General features: G+C 37.4%; 1 protein-coding gene across 1 annotated transcript; it reads right to left on the reverse strand.

Annotated features, from left to right (window-relative positions):
• Positions 1–13,261: 13,261 nt before the first annotated feature.
• LOC137708775 (probable receptor-like protein kinase At1g80640) lies at positions 13,262–17,569 on the reverse strand. Its single transcript, XM_068447925.1, has 10 exons — positions 17,046–17,569; positions 15,950–16,123; positions 15,592–15,842; positions 15,366–15,498; positions 15,196–15,259; positions 14,993–15,089; positions 14,814–14,916; positions 14,151–14,269; positions 13,982–14,071; positions 13,262–13,890 (listed from the first exon to the last, which is right to left on the reverse strand). Exons 1-10 carry the CDS (start codon positions 17,221–17,223, stop codon positions 13,747–13,749), a joined length of 1,353 nt encoding a protein of 450 aa, XP_068304026.1. The 5' UTR covers positions 17,224–17,569; the 3' UTR covers positions 13,262–13,746.
• Between the last annotated feature and the right edge of the window lie 226 nt (positions 17,570–17,795).

Genomic DNA, 17,795 nt, shown 5'->3' on the forward strand with positions numbered 1-17,795 from the left:
TTAAAGGGTATGTGTCAGATGAATCGCATGTGCTAGGATTATCACCAATGGAGTTGCAAAAGGATTTGAGTTATGAAGAGAAACAAGTTGCTATATTGGATCGAAGAGAGAATGCTCTTCGGAACACGGTGATACCCGTTGTGAAGGTTGTGTGGAGGAACCATAAGATTGAAGAAGCTACATGAAAGACAGAGGAAAGTATAAGAACTCAGTATCCATATATTTTTTCTAGTTTGTTGTAGAAATTTCGAGAAGTAAATTTTCTTAACAAAATAGATTGGTACAACTTGTACCTTAAAATAAGGCATTTTATTCTCGAGAAATGTGATATGATCAAAATACCCCTGGTTAGGTATCTTGAATAATTATGGGGCTCTGAGTTAAATTCCAATTTCTCATATTTTCTATTTTATTAGTTATGTTTTCTTACTCAGGAGTGCGTGGGCAAAAGTGAAATCAAATTGGGAGTCATGAGAAACAAGTTAATTAAATTAATGGAGGGGCAATTTGATAATTTTATTGGGTATATTTTAAGTGGGTTTAAACCCCCACTCCAGCTCCTTGTTCCTCTTCATTTTTTCTAAAACTCTCTCTAACTCTCAAATTCCCTCATTAACTCTCTCTCTCTTACACCAAACACCACCACCTCGAATTGCCAATCTTTATGTCCAAGCTTTATCTTGAAACCACCATGGCTAAACTCACTGTGACCTGAGGATTAGGAAAGTAGTCTTGCATGGAAGGTTGGAGGCTGGAGGTACTGAACTTGAAGAACCCGTGAGCTCCAAGTTGTCTCGTTGAGCTTCGGCTTAATTCTCATTTAATTATTATTGGTGTAGAGTTTGGATATCAATGGGGTTGTCATTGTCTTTTGCTGAAAAATGACTCTTTCAGTGTTATTTCTGCTCTCCAATCAACTGGTTTTGATCCTCTTTAGCATTTTCTTATATTTGTCTGGACCACATTCAGAAAATGACTTTCTAGGCAGCTCACATATATTGCGAAGGAAATGTTGTTGCAGACAATTTTGCAAATATGAGCTCGTCTTCTCCAACTTTTGTATGGCATGATTAACCTCAGGCGGCGACTCCTGCTGCTTTGTTTTCAGACTACGCTGGCTTGCATGGCTTCCACCTCTCAAATTGATGTACATCTCGACATACAAGTTTGTCTCTCATTTTGTTTTCTTTTTTCTAACCTCGTGGTGTTGTTCGACTTGTTTTGACTTTAGAGGGGTTAGGTTCATGTCACCCCTTTTTTCTTTGTATCTTTCTTGTTCTCATTTTAGAGGGGTAAGATTTTTTAACTCCCTGCCGCCCCCCCCTGTTAAGTCACATTTTGCATACATTTATATCTTCCTTATTTGGCATCTTTGTGATTGTTTTGGATTAAACTAGTTGCGTTTTACATTGTTTTGTGTTAGTGTGCAGCCAAGGGTGTAATTCGACCACATTAGATGGTTCTAAATAGGAAGTGGTGCATTGGAGTCACTTTGAGTGAAGCTAAACAAGGCAAAAAGATTGAATTCAGATTGGGAGGTTCTAACACCAAAACATGCATTCACATGCATGTTCAAACACTTTGCCGAGCTCCCTTTGCATTTCCAACTCAATCAGTCCATTCCGTGCACTCCCATGTGATTGCAAGTCAGATTATGCACTTCTAAAACATCAAAACATGCATTCACATGCATGTCCACAACCTGACCCGTGCACTTCCATTCCCATATCCAAATTATTCTAACCAAGTTTCAGATTGTCCACCCCCTTTGTGGCAGACTTTGCACATGTTTCTTGGATTAAATATCCACAAACTTGCAGACCTTGTCCTGCTTCTTGATGCACTTCCATCACCGAAACACATCACCTTTGCATTTCCATCCCCTTTCTTGCCCATGCCGTGAGCTTTCTGCCATTCCCAGAATTTTATAACCAATTTCTGGTTATTCACTTCTCTTTGCAGACATTGCACATGCATCTTGATTAAATAAACCACACCTTTGCAGATTATGTCCATGCTTTGCAGGTATCATGCCAGAAATCCATCATTCCAACTGAAATATGCTCTGCCATCTGAGTTAAACAAATGGTAGATCCAATCTGATTGTCTCTCCATCATTAGACTCATTCAGAAATGCACCAAGACTTAGGGATTTTCGGACTCAGATCAGGGGGGATCACACACAGCCTATTACACTCCATTTTCTGTCCATAACACTCACTAATCTCTCTCTCGGATCCATTCCATTACATACACCATTTTGCTCCATTTTCTGCCCACCATTCACTCTCATTCTCCCTCTCCATTCCATTTTCATTCGACACTCTCTCCCTTTCACAAAAACTGTCCATTTCTCTCCATTTATGCACCACTCACAGAAACCATTCGACATAAGTTTCTCCACCCTCATTTACAAACACATTTGTGAGCACCAACACCGAAGGCACTCTTCAAGGAATTCAACATCAGTTTTGCTTCAAGGGTCCCTTCTACTTAATTCTATGTTCATTCATGTTGTGTATCTTTATGTTAAACATTCTGTAAACATGAATTGTAACTAATCTTTCTCTAGGGATTCGATGTAACCTTGCAAAGTTTGCCATGTAATTAAGTTAGAATGCTCATTTTGTCCATCTATTTCTTGTTTCATTTTCTGTTTTAATGGTGACTTAATGTATTGATTTTAATGTTTGATCATCATTTGAATTAATCACTAAGTTGTGTAGCCAAGATTAAAGCACACATCATGCATAATCTTGGTAGATATGTGAATGAATGAAGGGAGTGTTTAGCACACATCCTGCCGAGTTACTCCCTTTGGTTTTATGAAAGTTTCTTGTACATTACATAATCTTGATTATGAACCAAAGTTGCACATCACAATTAGGTTCATGATTAGAGACATTTGATCAAATCCACACATCATATGGTTGATCATATCCAAGTGAAACAAACTCAAGAAATAGGTAGATGAATGAGTATAAACTAACTTGACAAACATGGATTTAATTGAGCAATGGTGAAATCGAATCCCTAGTTTCATTTCCATTGATACTATCTCGTTATATTGGTTGTTGATTCATTTAGTTGTGTTTACTTCTTTTATTTATGCTTTTAAGTAACAACAACAAATCTGCTCAATTTGATTAGTTTGATTCATTTCTTAGATTTCTTGCAAACAAGTAGTTACATAGGTCCAATTAGTCCCTGTGGATTCGACACCCTTACTTATGCCATTATACTAAATATATTCTAGCATTAAGAAGGAAATATACATCAACAAAAATGGCGCCGTTGCCGGGGACTGATTTCAGTCCCTTGTAATTGCTTGTTTGCTATTTTGCTATTTTGATTAGTGTCAAGGTTCATAACTTGTCAAATTGATAACTGGAAGTTGATTTAAGTTGCATACATTTCAGGTGTGGAAAAGAATCCCTTAGCCATTCCATTATCCATTGGTTTACATCAACTTGCTTTACAATCTGGTTTTGTTATAATCTGACCATTTAATTGCATTTTGTCCAAATACAATTTCCCCCATATTTTGTTAGGTTTTAGGCTTAGAATCTGTCTTATCTTGTGTTTTGAAGCATTTTGAGTCAAGCTCAAACCTAATTTTCGTCCAAAATTGAGTTTAGTGTCAAAACTGCCCAATTTGTGTTTTTAGGCAGTTTTGAGCGTTTTTAGCTTGTTTTGAGTCTTGTGAATCTGTTTTGAGTCCTTTGAGTCTTTGTTTTGTCCAAATTAGTTAGAAAGTGTTTTGATTTGTGTTTATAAGTGTTTTGATTCAAGTTTCCATCCAATTTCGTCCAAATTAGTGTAGGTGCTCAAAACTGCCCAGAAAGTGGTTTTTAGGCAATTTTGAGTCTTCTAGTTGCTGTTTTGGGTTTTTGGATTGTTTAAGTGTTCTAAGAGTTTAGTTCCACATCCCTTGAGTCTTTTCAAACGTTTTTAAGTTTATTTTTGTTCTTTTCATTGTTGTTGCTTCTTGATTTTCATTCACACTTGTGTTACTTTGTTTCAGGTAGTATATGTCAAATAAACTTGTTGAGTTAGGCCAAAGAATTGAAAGATTAAAGGGCCACACTTTGGACAACTTTGTGCCATCAAATCCATCCTTTAACCGTGAGGAAGAGGAAGGGAATTCACCTAGTTCAACAAGTAAAGAATCTGAGCAATTTAATTGGGAAAGAGAAGAAGAGATGGCGGGCAACGAAGATGAACTTCGAGCTTTGGAGAACTTTGCTAATCCCTTGGATTGTTTTAATTTCGTTTGTTTGTATTTTTACAGATTCTTAATTTTGTTTTGTTTCTTGTTTTAGGTACTAGTTCATGACTCGGAGTTCTCATCCGATTCGTGAACATATCCTGGAGTGATTGGGTTCTTCGTCCGGCTGCAAGACGTAAAAGAAAGCGCTACTTGGGAGGCAACCCAATGCACTGAATAAACAAAGCATGTTCAAAAAAAAAAAAAATTTTAAAAAAAATAAAAAAAAATTCATTTATTAAAGAAAGATACTAAACATGGAGAAAGGTGGAGCTTCACAAAGGTTGTTTGCGTGAAGCCCCACTACGAGGCGCAGAAGCGGGAGGCATAGAAGCGGGAGGCATAGAAGCGGGAGGCATCGGAGCGGAAGCCATCGGAGCTAGAGCATTCCAGGCCTCAATACTTGGCCAAGCGCTGGATGACCCAGGAAAAAGGTGCCTCTGGAGATAAGACGCAAGCCTTTGACGGTCACTGTGAATTCGACCCTCAGATTCTTGCAGCTCATCAAGCTTCCTCTTCATCCCCGACGAATAGTTATTTGCAAGCACATGCAAACTTCTATTCTCGTACTTAAGCTGCTGGATCTCTTGCTTAAGTCTTTCCACCTCTGCCATCAATGATTCCACCTGACGGGACCGAGCAAGCAGGCGTTGGCCCATGTTGGACACAGAGCTCGCACACTGAACACTAAGTGCGAGGGACTCTTGAACGGCCAACTCATCGGACCGTCCTGACAGCACCCTACTATCTTTTGGAGTGAGGAGGTTCTTAGCTACTATTGTAGCTGTTATGGCGTCCTGCATCACAGAGTCTTCACCTGTAAGAAGACCGTTAGAAGATAAAAAAGAAGGGCGCCATACATTACCTTGACGGGGCGCAACCGGATCGCTGCTGAGACTCAAATCTAAGCTAAGGTTCGATGAGTTTGCCATTTTTCAAAAGTGTTCAAAGAGAAGGGATGGAGTTAAATTTCAAAGGCCCGGAGTCGATTTTCAAGAATGGGAAAACTTCAGAGTGTGTTTGTTGTGGTGATCGATAGCTCAATAAAAAGCCAAGGTGACGCGTCCACCAATTCAAAAAGCCGGAATTTCCGGCGTAATTTAGGCAACGCTTTCTCGGCTTTTCAGAAGACGCGTTCAACTTTGTCAAAAGATTTCTTCTTTTCAGACAACACGTGGAGGCCATCACCGCAACTACACATCTTTAGCCGACAAGCGCAAAGTCCGGCGACGCTTTCTCTGCTTTTCAGAAAACGCGTGCAGCTTTGTCAAAAGGAGCCGCATCCGCACTACTACGTGTCGTTCAGAAAGAAAAAGGGCGTCGTTCAGAAATCGAAGGGGCGCCTGCTCAGAAATCGAAGAGACGTCTTCAAAGATCGAGGAGGCGCCACTATTTCAAAAAGCCGGATTTGCGGGATCAAAACGTTTGTCGACAAGGGTAAAAGAAGAGTACCACCACTTGATTTTATCTCTATATATGTCGACCTTCGTCTTTTATGGCAAGGAAAACCTGAAGAAAATGCCCAACTCTCCCTCACCTCTGAGGGCGCACTCCCAGCAAAGCCTTTCGAAATACTCAATTCTTTCTTCTTCCCCAACGATGATACCAGATGCCTGGAGTACATATGACCCAGGAGGAAACAGCACAACAAATACATGTGCTGAATCATTCACCGCTTCTTCAAAAGCAAAGGTATCTCATATCATAAAGGTCAAAAGCAAAAGTATCTCATATCATGCTCTTTCCCTATCTTTTTCTTTGTCCTTGTTCTTACTCGCATGGCAAAGTAAAAGAAGCAATCAGCCGGCACTTGGAGTCAATCTTCCGATCTGGAGCCAACTGCCTGGAATCTATTCCTGATTGCTTACCTAGCGTTGCTCTCGAGTAGTCATCTTCAACGGTTGATACACTTCCGGAGAAGGGACCACTTCTGCAAAGGGGAGCGAGTAAGGCAAGTGAAAATGATGCATTGAAGCATGTGGAGACAAACATAGGCTGAGTTATCCTCCAACCCTTTTCAATACGAATTGGAAAGATTGAACAAAGAAACAGACCAAAGGGGTAAGCTCAGACCTTCGGGGAAGACCAAATGAATCCTGCTGCCCAGTTCAAGATTATGTAGCACAAAGGAAAATCAATGATGGGCGGAAACCAGTTCAAGAGAAAGCCTGTGGAATCACCAAGATCAATGCCTCTATGCAATCACCAAGGAGAAGAGGGAATTTACACTCCATAACCAGATTTGCGTCCCTAAACTCTTCTCTTTGTTAATTACATTTTGCCATGTTTAGTATGTTTAAGTGCTTTTTGTGTGTTTACTTATGTTTTGTGTGAATCTATGCTTAAAACATTGAGGACAATGTTTGATTTAAGTGCGGGGGGGTAACTAAGATTTTAATGCAAATATTTTAATGCAAATATTTTAATGCAAATTCGTGGGATTTTATCACTCATAACTTCAAATGTTGTTCCTTGCTGTTTTAAGGTGTTTTTAAGTTGTTTAGAGTGTTTTAGTATGTTTTGTTTTTTATAACTCCGAAAATCACATAAAAATTTGAAAAACTTGTTTTAAAAAGCCTAAAAAGAGTGTTTTGAGTCGTTTTTGTGTGTTTGTGTTTGTTTGAGGTGTTAGTTTTGGTTAAGAGTGTTTTTGCATGCTAATATGAATGTATATGAGGACTATGTTTGAAAACAAACGATTGGGTTGCTATGGAAAAGAGTTGCATCTTATTGTCATTTATAAAGTTATAACTCTTGAAAGTATGATCATGGAGGTACCATACTCAAATTCTGGAAGAAGAATAGTGGAGACTACCCTAGTGAGTTATTTTGAGCCTAATTGCTTCTTTGAGAGGGTTTAAATTGTTTCTACTCCTATCGTTTTCTTTCATTTTCACTTTAAATGATCTCATTACTTCTATTTCGTTTGGATGCTAAGAATCATTCTTCTTTGCAGATACCATGTGTTTAGTATCATTCGTGAAATGAACTCAATGAGATGATGTTAGGCTATGCATGTTTAACTACTAAAAGGCTTAAATCCTACCCATTTGTGTGCTCCATTCACCCTCGTTGCAGCCAAACACTTTAGCCTAATTCTTTCATCACCTACACCATAATCTACCATTCTAGCCCATACCAAGCCATACCTTATAGTTTGGGGAATACCAATGTGATGAAGGCTAAAGGTAAATTGAGCTTAGAACAAGATTGTGGCATGTACCGAGGGCACCTATGTTGAAGATGCTTCTAAAAAAAAAAGGGTTATAAAAAAAAAAAAAAAAAAAAAAAAAGAGAGAAGAGAAGTAAAATGGATACAAGTTCCAAATCTCCTCATTATAAGACATAGGGCCTGGTTGCCAAAAACAAAGAAGAAAGAAATCAAATGCAAGTCAAGAGCATGATCCTCAAGAACACTTTGGTATGCCCCAAGCTCTAGTACTTCATATCACTTCTTTCGTAACCTATAACCTAAGCCTTACATTACAATCTTGAGAAAGACCTAGCTGATCATTGAGGATGTATTCATGGGTGATGGTAAGTGTGTGTATTTCTATATTCTTAGCATTTGATTCATTTCATGAGATCTACTCAGAAATTGTGCTTTCATTTCGAAATTCATATGTGAGACTTTTGATTCCCTTTACATAATTTCGCTCATATATGCTTGTGGTGAGACTAAGGGTCTGAGTAAGAACTTGAGTGGATTCTGTGAGGAGTAGAGTTGAGGCGAATTCTATCTTAAGCATTTGGGTATGGTGACCTTGAAGTTGTAAGACATGGAGAAATACCTTTATACGTTACAATTGATACGATTCTTTGAAGTGGCAAACTTTTGAGTTGAATGAATGACAAAATCTTCATTGGTTCTTATTAGTTTGTTTAAAGCATGTTTTAACCAAGTTATTTGCAGATTTGGTAAATGTTTGTGGGTGTCATCACTGTAAACCCTCAGGAGACACAACTCCTCCAACTAGGGACACCTAGGGGTTCAAAGGCTTGTTGCACATGCTCAGTGCAATCGTTTGGCCAGCGAAAGTGGTTTAGTTAGATGTTTGTATTTTGTGTGTTTTAGTTTTAAGTTTGCTCGAGGACTAGCAAAAACCAGGTTTGGGGGTATTTGTTAAGTCACATTTTGCATACATTTATATCTTCCTTATTTGGCATCTTTGTGATTGTTTTGGATTAAACTAGTTGCGTTTTACATTGTTTTGTGTTAGTGTGCAGCCAAGGGTGTAATTCGACCACATTAGATGGTTCTAAACAGGAAGTGGTGCATTGGAGTCACTTTGAGTGAAGCTAAACAAGGCAAAAAGATTGAATTCAGATTGGGAGGTTCTAACACCAAAACATGCATTCACATGCATGTTCAAACACTTTGCCGAGCTCCCTTTGCATTTCCAACTCAATCAGTCCATTCCGTGCACTCCCATGTGATTGCAAGTCAGATTATGCACTTCTAAAACATCAAAACATGCATTCACATGCATGTCCACAACCTGACCCGTGCACTTCCATTCCCATATCCAAATTATTCTAACCAAGTTTCAGATTGTCCACCCCCTTTGTGGCAGACTTTGCACATGTTTCTTGGATTAAATATCCACAAACTTGCAGACCTTGTCCTGCTCCTTGATGCACTTCCACCACCGAAACACATCACCTTTGCATTTCCATCCCCTTTCTTGCCCATGCCGTGAGCTTTCTGCCATTCCCAGAATTTTATAACCAATTTCTGGTTATTCACTTCTCTTTGCAGACATTGCACATGCATCTTGATTAAATAAACCACACCTTTGCAGATTATGTCCATGCTTTGCAGGTATCATGCCAGAAATCCATCATTCCAACTGAAATATGCTCTGCCATCTGAGTTAAACAAATGGTAGATCCAATCTGATTGTCTCTCCATCATTAGACTCATTCAGAAATGCACCAAGACTTAGGGATTTTCGGACTCAGATCAGGGGGGATCACACACAGCCTATTACACTCCATTTTCTGTCCATAACACTCACTAATCTCTCTCTCGGATCCATTCCATTACATACACCATTTTGCTCCATTTTCTGCCCACCATTCACTCTCATTCTCCCTCTCCATTCCATTTTCATTCGACACTCTCTCCCTTTCACAAAAACTGTCCATTTCTCTCCATTTATGCACCACTCACAGAAACCATTCGACATAAGTTTCTCCACCCTCATTTACAAACACATTTGTGAGCACCAACACCGAAGGCACTCTTCAAGGAATTCAACATCAGTTTTGCTTCAAGGGTCCCTTCTACTTAATTCTATGTTCATTCATGTTGTGTATCTTTATGTTAAACATTCTGTAAACATGAATTGTAACTAATCTTTCTCTAGGGATTCGATGTAACCTTGCAAAGTTTGCCATGTAATTAAGTTAGAATGCTCATTTTGTCCATCTATTTCTTGTTTCATTTTCTGTTTTAATGGTGACTTAATGTATTGATTTTAATGTTTGATCATCATTTGAATTAATCACTAAGTTGTGTAGCCAAGATTAAAGCACACATCATGCATAATCTTGGTAGATATGTGAATGAATGAAGGGAGTGTTTAGCACACATCCTGCCGAGTTACTCCCTTTGGTTTTATGAAAGTTTCTTGTACATTACATAATCTTGATTATGAACCAAAGTTGCACATCACAATTAGGTTCATGATTAGAGACATTTGATCAAATCCACACATCATATGGTTGATCATATCCAAGTGAAACAAACTCAAGAAATAGGTAGATGAATGAGTATAAACTAACTTGACAAACATGGATTTAATTGAGCAATGGTGAAATCGAATCCCTAGTTTCATTTCCATTGATACTATCTCGTTATATTGGTTGTTGATTCATTTAGTTGTGTTTACTTCTTTTATTTATGCTTTTAAGTAACAACAACAAATCTGCTCAATTTGATTAGTTTGATTCATTTCTTAGATTTCTTGCAAACAAGTAGTTACATAGGTCCAATTAGTCCCTGTGGATTCGACACCCTTACTTATGCCATTATACTAAATATATTCTAGCATTAAGAAGGAAATATACATCAACACCCCCCCCCCCCCCAAAAAAAACCCCACTTTTTTTTTTTTTTTCATTTAAACTTTCTCTCTCTCTATTTTTTAGGAGGGGTAAGATTTATGTCTCCCCTGACTAAGTGTAACTTCTTTTTTCATTATCAATAAAATCCCCTCACATCGTGGATCTTTTCTTTAAAAATAAAAATAGATAAAGACATAACCACTATTACCATCAATTAGACAATCTTGTGTTCACACTCATGCACGCTTATTTGTTCACTCACTTGTGATTAACATATTTTAACAATAATCGAAACTAATTTTCTTTTCATAATTAAATATCATCTCTGCAAAAGGTCAATCAATTTTGAGATGTTTTAGTCATATCAAACGTAATGGTTTTGGCAAAAAGGTAACATCCTCATAAACAATAGTACATTTATTTAATACATACAACTGAATAAACGATCTTCAACTTGATATATTTTTCGATAGATAATCTTTAAATGATGACAATGAGAATGAAAGAAAACGTATAATGTTTATACAATGAACTTACGTTAACCATGAATGTGGGTGTACAAGTAGATACCCCCATATGGTGGACACAAGTATTACCATGCTATTTCAACTTGAGACTTCTAAGAAATTAAATTACTACTACCAATAACTAATAGAAATTTCATAGTGTGCAATGAGTAGGAACAAGAAAGTACCCTTCTACTCTACATAGTACACATCCAGATCAAGTTCAAGATTATTTAATTACCAATTAAAGTTTGTGCTAAATTAATAGGATTTGATGAAGTTTTTGTTTGCTTATTAAGCCAAGTAAGAACAAGATGTAAATAGCCACATCCAGCAATTTCAAAGGTATATACACAACTAAATCAAAATCTATTCTCAATGGTATTCAATTAGGTGATTCTCTTAACCCAACTGAAGAAAGAGCGTGGATCCCAACAAACAAAAGGGTGTTAATTAATTAATTATTTCATTCTTCATGGATGCTCTCTAGACTTGGCTGCCAATGATCTAGGGATGACAATCTTTTAGGTGTTGAATCTTTGCCCCAGTGCTTTGTAGAATTCCTGTTCCTCTTCCTTGTAAGCGTCTTTGTCTCAATCTCAGAAGATGAAATGCTGCTGCTTGATGATTCTGTTTCCTCTTTCGAATCGTGATCGCCGCCATTTTCTTTAATCTTTGCCCCCTTAAAAAAGCAAGCAAAGCAATTATCTTCAGAAAAACATCCTCCCTCCTTCACATTGTTTTCCTCATGGTTACAAACACAAGCATACGAAAACTTGGAAGATTTTTTATTCCTTGCGTAAAACCAATTACAATAATTAGAAAGCATGTCATCACGTTTCTCATCTTCTTTGCTTGGTGGGGGTGTCACATTTCTTTGAGTGTCATGAATTGAAGTGGGTGAATACTTTATGGAGAGCCTTTGAAGCTTCCGAATCGTGCTTACGGGCACGACGTAGTACTTTTGCCCTAGACTTAGCATGGTATCCGGCTCCACAATCGCCCATGGCTGCTGGAAAATGTGAGGGTGCGCAACGCAACATTGCGGATTCCTTAGCATGATCTCCACTGCGAGAAGAGGACTATCGTGCAGCTCCACATGCCCTCCGGGGTGAACAATTTTGACAAGCATGTTCTTGGTGCTTTTAGTGCAGAGCCATGTCGACATCGACATTGTTTTCCTTGTAATTGTGAGGAATATTAGACTGATTAGGGTTGGAAATTCAGCAGGGCGACTTTATTTAAGTAGTGATATTCTTCTCTAGTGTGAAATCAAAGTGAATCGAGGAAATCCATGAGATGTTGGAGTGTGACATTTTACAATGTATCAGTAATCAATTATATAAATCTTTGATAACATCGTTGACCTTTTGTTGCATGTAGGTTTTAAATCATTGAGTTTGGCTGGTATTAAAACATGTTTTTATTTGCTGGAAAATAAAAACATTTTTGAATCATTGGGACCTTTTCATGTCTTAAGTTTTATATTTTATGAGATTTTGTCATCCTATCTCGTTAATTAGGCGGATATTTCTATAAAATGTGTACTTTATAGTTGATATGCTTTTGTTTGTTACTTAAAATTTTAAATGCCTAAGACATAATGTTTTGGTTAGCTTTAAACTTATTGATGTTTGCAAAGAAAGTGAGTGATACATATTTTATTTCTATTTCTGGGAGATTAGTGCTCATTCTAATTGTGGTAATCAACAATTTAGTACTACAGTCTAGTGGTATTTCTCTATACTTGTAAGTGAGATGATTTAGATTTGATTTTCGCCAAAGGCGAATTTGAACTACATTATTGCTAGTCATTGTGAGGATTAGCCAACTCCCCCACCCCCTTAGTATAGTTAATATTTTTTGTGAAAAAAAAAAAAATTGTGGTAATCAGCATCAATGGTTGTACTTGTACACCTCAGGTCCTCAAGGAACTTTGGAAAGAACTTAATTAATTAAAGTGATCGGAGGAAAATTTTTGTTGGTAGCATTTGTAGTTTTGCTCATTTGGCGTATGGCATGAGGCAAATTGTCTGCTTAGGTTTACCAATTTGTTTTCATTTGGCACAAGATACCATTGACTTGTAGTTGTTTCTTTTTCTTTTTCTTTTTAGTTTAAGATAGGAACACCTGTGAGGTTAGGTTAGATAACCACTATATTTTGAATTAATAACATATCATGTCATGTCATGTCCTGTCTAAAATACATTTTGACACAATAAACATAGGATGGGTTACAAGGCCAGTTTAATAGAATATAACTCATCTCATCCTGCCTACTAGACAGGGCCATGGTTTCTCGATTACACATTTATCAGACTTGTTGTTTAAGCATATAACAATTAATGAGATAGTTGTAAACAATAACATTTGTCCTTTGATTAAATAAATAAGTTTAATACATAAAATATCGGTAAAATATCATTTTATGATTGAGTTTTATGACACACTTCCAGCACCTATACTATAAGGAATTCGTCTAACCCATTCGAATGCCTTTCGTCCCTATAGTGAAGTTCATACGATGGTGTGTGAACTCCTTTAGTGTCTCATTGGAGATGCTCTTTGCATCACTTGAGCTCACAGGTAAACATGCCAAGGAATCATCCAAGGAAAAAACTGTCCTGAGTAATCCAACGGCAAAAGCTTCTCTGATTGCTATGAAACGTCTACTTTCAATGTGTTTCAATTTACATACAACTGCAACAAAAATAAGCTGGTATATTTCTTAGCAACGCCTCCCGGATCTGAATCCTTTGAGGAAAATGATACACAAAAACAATGACAAGTACATAAGGAAATCTATCCGCGGATTCAGACCATCCTCCAGAGTTATAAGAAACGTAACCATCTCTGGCACTGGATTATGTATAAAACTTCTACCAGTTTATGGGAAGACTCAGCTCACGCCGAAGGTACATTCCCTGTAATTCTAAGCGACCCTCCGAGATGAATAGGCACAAGAGGGATTAGCGAGTGCAGCACATCCGTTATCAATGGTCTGTAACTTGGTTCAGGTTGTACACATAGTACCGCTACAGCGGCAACCTGTTCATGGCACAAGAAACCCAACTTAGCAATTCAAACAGGATCATACAAGTAAAAAAAGTATCAATATTAGTCGATTTCACCAAGGAACCTGGTACAGGTGTTTTAAATCCATAGTATCTTTGATCACATGATCCACAATGTTTGGAAGCCTTGATCTGTCAGTGAGCTGGGGCATGGCCTGCATGTCAATAAATCAACAGATACATGAAGTTTCCAACAACTAATGTAGGACCATCGTAGGGCTTGAGAATAAATACCCATGTGACTATAGATTGACGTTCAGCTCCAGTGTTACTTTCCACCGACTTTCTTCCCATCAAGAGCTCCAAAAGGACAACGCCAAAAGCATAGACATCACTCTTATCAGTTAATTGACCTAAAAAACAAAGAAAATTACATATTATCCTCAGAATTACTTAACGCTCATCAGTGAAAAAATCAGGGCGTAGGCAATACTCTTAAGACAATTCACTATTACTACACTTGCAGAACAATGAAATTGAATAAAGGCCAATTTCTTGGATGCAAGCATTCGGCTAAATAACTGGTTTATTTGTATTATTTTTCACCATGAAAGTTGTTTGCCTTGAAATTGAAAGAGGCGTAATGCAAAACTACATGGTGGCCAGAAAAAAGAAGATTACCAGGATCACTTCAAGGGCCACTGGGGATGATCTATTTAGGGTGATGGTGCTTGTCCGAAACATAAGAGCTAATAATGTCTCTGAAGACTAAGTTAGTGGGAATGGATGATTAGTTATCACAGCTTTTTAAGGCAGCCACACTGACATTAACTAATTTCTTGACAGGAGATACGATATGAAAAATGCTCTAGAATTTTAAGCAGTTTTGCTGGTTAGAGTTTCATCTCAAAATGGACATCGCCAGCATATTCGAACTTAGATTGTATATCCACATACCATCCAAAATGTACTCTGGTGGTACATAACCTAGAGCCCCAGACAGCTTTATGTTGTCCTCATCCTTCACCCCAGAAGTTACAGCAAGACCAAAATCTGAAAGCTAAACCAAGGCAAAACTCATCAGACAACTAATCTCTTATGGTATTCAATAATATGGCCTCGTATATGGATCTAACCTTAGCATTAAAATTTGAATCCAGAAGAATGTTAGATGATTTAAGGTCTCTGTGCACCACAGGGGGATTACAATGCTCATGAAGATATTCCAATCCCCTAAAAGAGCATTAATGGTAGTGGAAAAAGCTAATTAACAAACAAATGTACATATCTACATAAGAAATAAATAAAGAAAGAGGGTGACAATAAGTAATGAGTTTACCTGGCTACATCTACAGCAATTTTCAATCGTAGATGCCATGTCAAAGAGGAACCATGACTAGGTCCTGCAAGATTAGTCAAAATGAGTATAAAATAAATGGTATGTCGTGATGAGCATTTGCAAATGTCTTTTGTTGTCTGCAAAACTAGAGACTGATAGAAAATTTGTACCGCACAATTGAGTATCTAAGGACCCATTCTGCACCATGTCATAAACAAGGAACCTTGCTTCGCCATGAACGCAGTAACCCAAAAGTCTGATGATGTTTTGATGCTGGATTTTGCTCAACCAGTTCACCTCATTCTGCACAACAAATACTCATAAAAAAAAGGTAAACCCATAGCAAGAAAATCATATTCAGAAAAGCAAATTCAAACCATTTTAAGATGGAAATACCTCAAATTCTCTTTCGGAGTCCTGCCTTGCGCTATTTACTTTCTTAACAGCTGCAATAAATTTCTCATCAAAACTAGCTCTGTAGAGAAGTCCAGAACCCCTTTCAATCAAGACATTACTTTGACTGAAATTGTTTGTTGCAGCTTCCAGCAATGGATAATTGAATATCGCAACTGAACCCTTCCTACTCCCGACCCTCAAGGAATTAAATTCAACCATGATTGGATTTGATGGAACCCCTTTTGCAGCGTCTTCAATTGGATATTAAAAGGATGGGGTGGGGGAAGGGAAAAGAAGAACGTTAGAGTATGAGCAATTGAACTTATAGAGAATGCAATGTTAAATGTAAAGAGGATACCCATTGTCGTTTCCTTTTTCCCAATATAGTGTTTCAGGGTTTTCTGTCTACAGATCCAAAAACATGACAGGAACAGCAAGCTTCCCCCAAGGAGTGTGGAAGCAACAATGAGTGCTATAAGAATTCTCTTATTCAACTCAGAATGGTGAACCACTCTAACCTCAGGCAATCCTGCTTTAACAGAAAAAAAGATCCAAATTTTACCTCATTAGGAATCAAGTGACCAATTAACGAGGATATGAACAAGTGTACACATGAAGTCCATAAAAGCCAAATCATAGAATTCGGAACACCAACACATTTTCGTAAGATATAAAGATGATCTATAACTAAATCTTATACTTTGTTATGTTTGGTTGCTGAGAAATCTGTCAAAACATGGAGGACGGAAAGAGAACAAAATTTCATACTTTTCGTATCTATATGTCCTCCTACACTTTTCCAATTTTCTCATAAAAAGTAAAGAAACAAAGTCACAACTGAGAAGAACCTTTTGCTTTTTTATGGTTTCAGTTTCAGAATACTAATAATGTAAAGGTTCGCAATTTGAATTTCCTTTTTCCTTTCCCACATTTCTAAGCAACCAAAAGAGGTTGCAAGATCAATTTCAAATTTATTACCTTTAAGCTTTTAACCAGACCTACATGAGAACCATTTTCCAAAAGTGAAAGTGGACAATGGGGTACCCCAAGAGCTTTCTTATGAACAATAATTGGAGATTGAATTATTCAACTCTTTTCCTTTCCACTGTATTTTCTCAGCAGCCAAGGCATTCCAAGAACACAACAGCTTAAAAGAAACGGGAAAGTAAATAGTATAAATGATGAACTAATTTAACTGAGACTCTACTCGTTTAGTCGGATTTTTAGTGATTTGGTTCAGAATTTATAAATCAAACAAAGTCATTAACCCATTTAATAAGCAGAACTTAAATTAAAGATAATGTGAAACTAACATAAAACAGAAAAAGAAACTAAACTTTCCACCAAGTTCTAATCCCACTTTCCCTTCCCGTAGTTCAGATTAGATTAGTATCGCTCGAATAAAATAGAACATAAAACAGAAAAGAAACAAAAATGGGGAATGTAGAAATTACCTGGAGATTGAGCTTCCATTCTCACAGAAAACTGCGTGATGGGTTGTTCCTGAAGAAGCATAATGCGGCCAGAAATGGTGGAACTTGCTGCCTCTAAGACTCTTCCTGCCTCAATTATGGTTACCAACAAAGGGGTAGCTAAAACCCACATGGGTATTAAGAGAAGAGCAAGTTCCATGTCCAAATTTTGACAGAGAAAGTGAAGGGGTGTTTGGACACTGAGAGAATCCTCTCTCTACAGACGTACGTTTGTTTTGAATGCTTTCGTTGGAGAGGTGAAGGGGACAAAGACTGTATTGCAGGGAAACAAAGAAAGCACTTTTTTAACGTGATTTGTCTGTCTGTTATCGACTAACTAGGCAAAGCCAAATGGGGCATGAAATCGTGTGGCAGTCATCAGTCAGAAGGTTGAAAGTTGAGACTTGAAAAACGTTATGGATGGGATGATGTCGAAACTTGAAAGTGGGAGGGAGAAGGTTGTCTTTCCTCGTGAGCAGTCTCCTCCTCGGGAGATTATCCGTGGCCAAAAATATCATGGGCCATGTTAGTCATTATCTTCTACCCATAAAGTAAAAGAATAAATTTTCATTTATAATATCTATTAAAAAAATAAAGAATTTTAACGAAACATTTTTGATATTATTCATTTTTAATATTAAAGATATTTTTACTCTAAAAAGTCACTCATGATGCTATTCATTACAACACCTCTTTATCTTTTTTGTTAAAACTCTAAGTTTTCAAACCCTT

The sequence above is a fragment of the Pyrus communis genome, chromosome 11 (assembly GCF_963583255.1).
Source record: "Pyrus communis chromosome 11, drPyrComm1.1, whole genome shotgun sequence".
Classification (NCBI taxonomy): Eukaryota; Viridiplantae; Streptophyta; class Magnoliopsida; order Rosales; family Rosaceae; genus Pyrus; species Pyrus communis.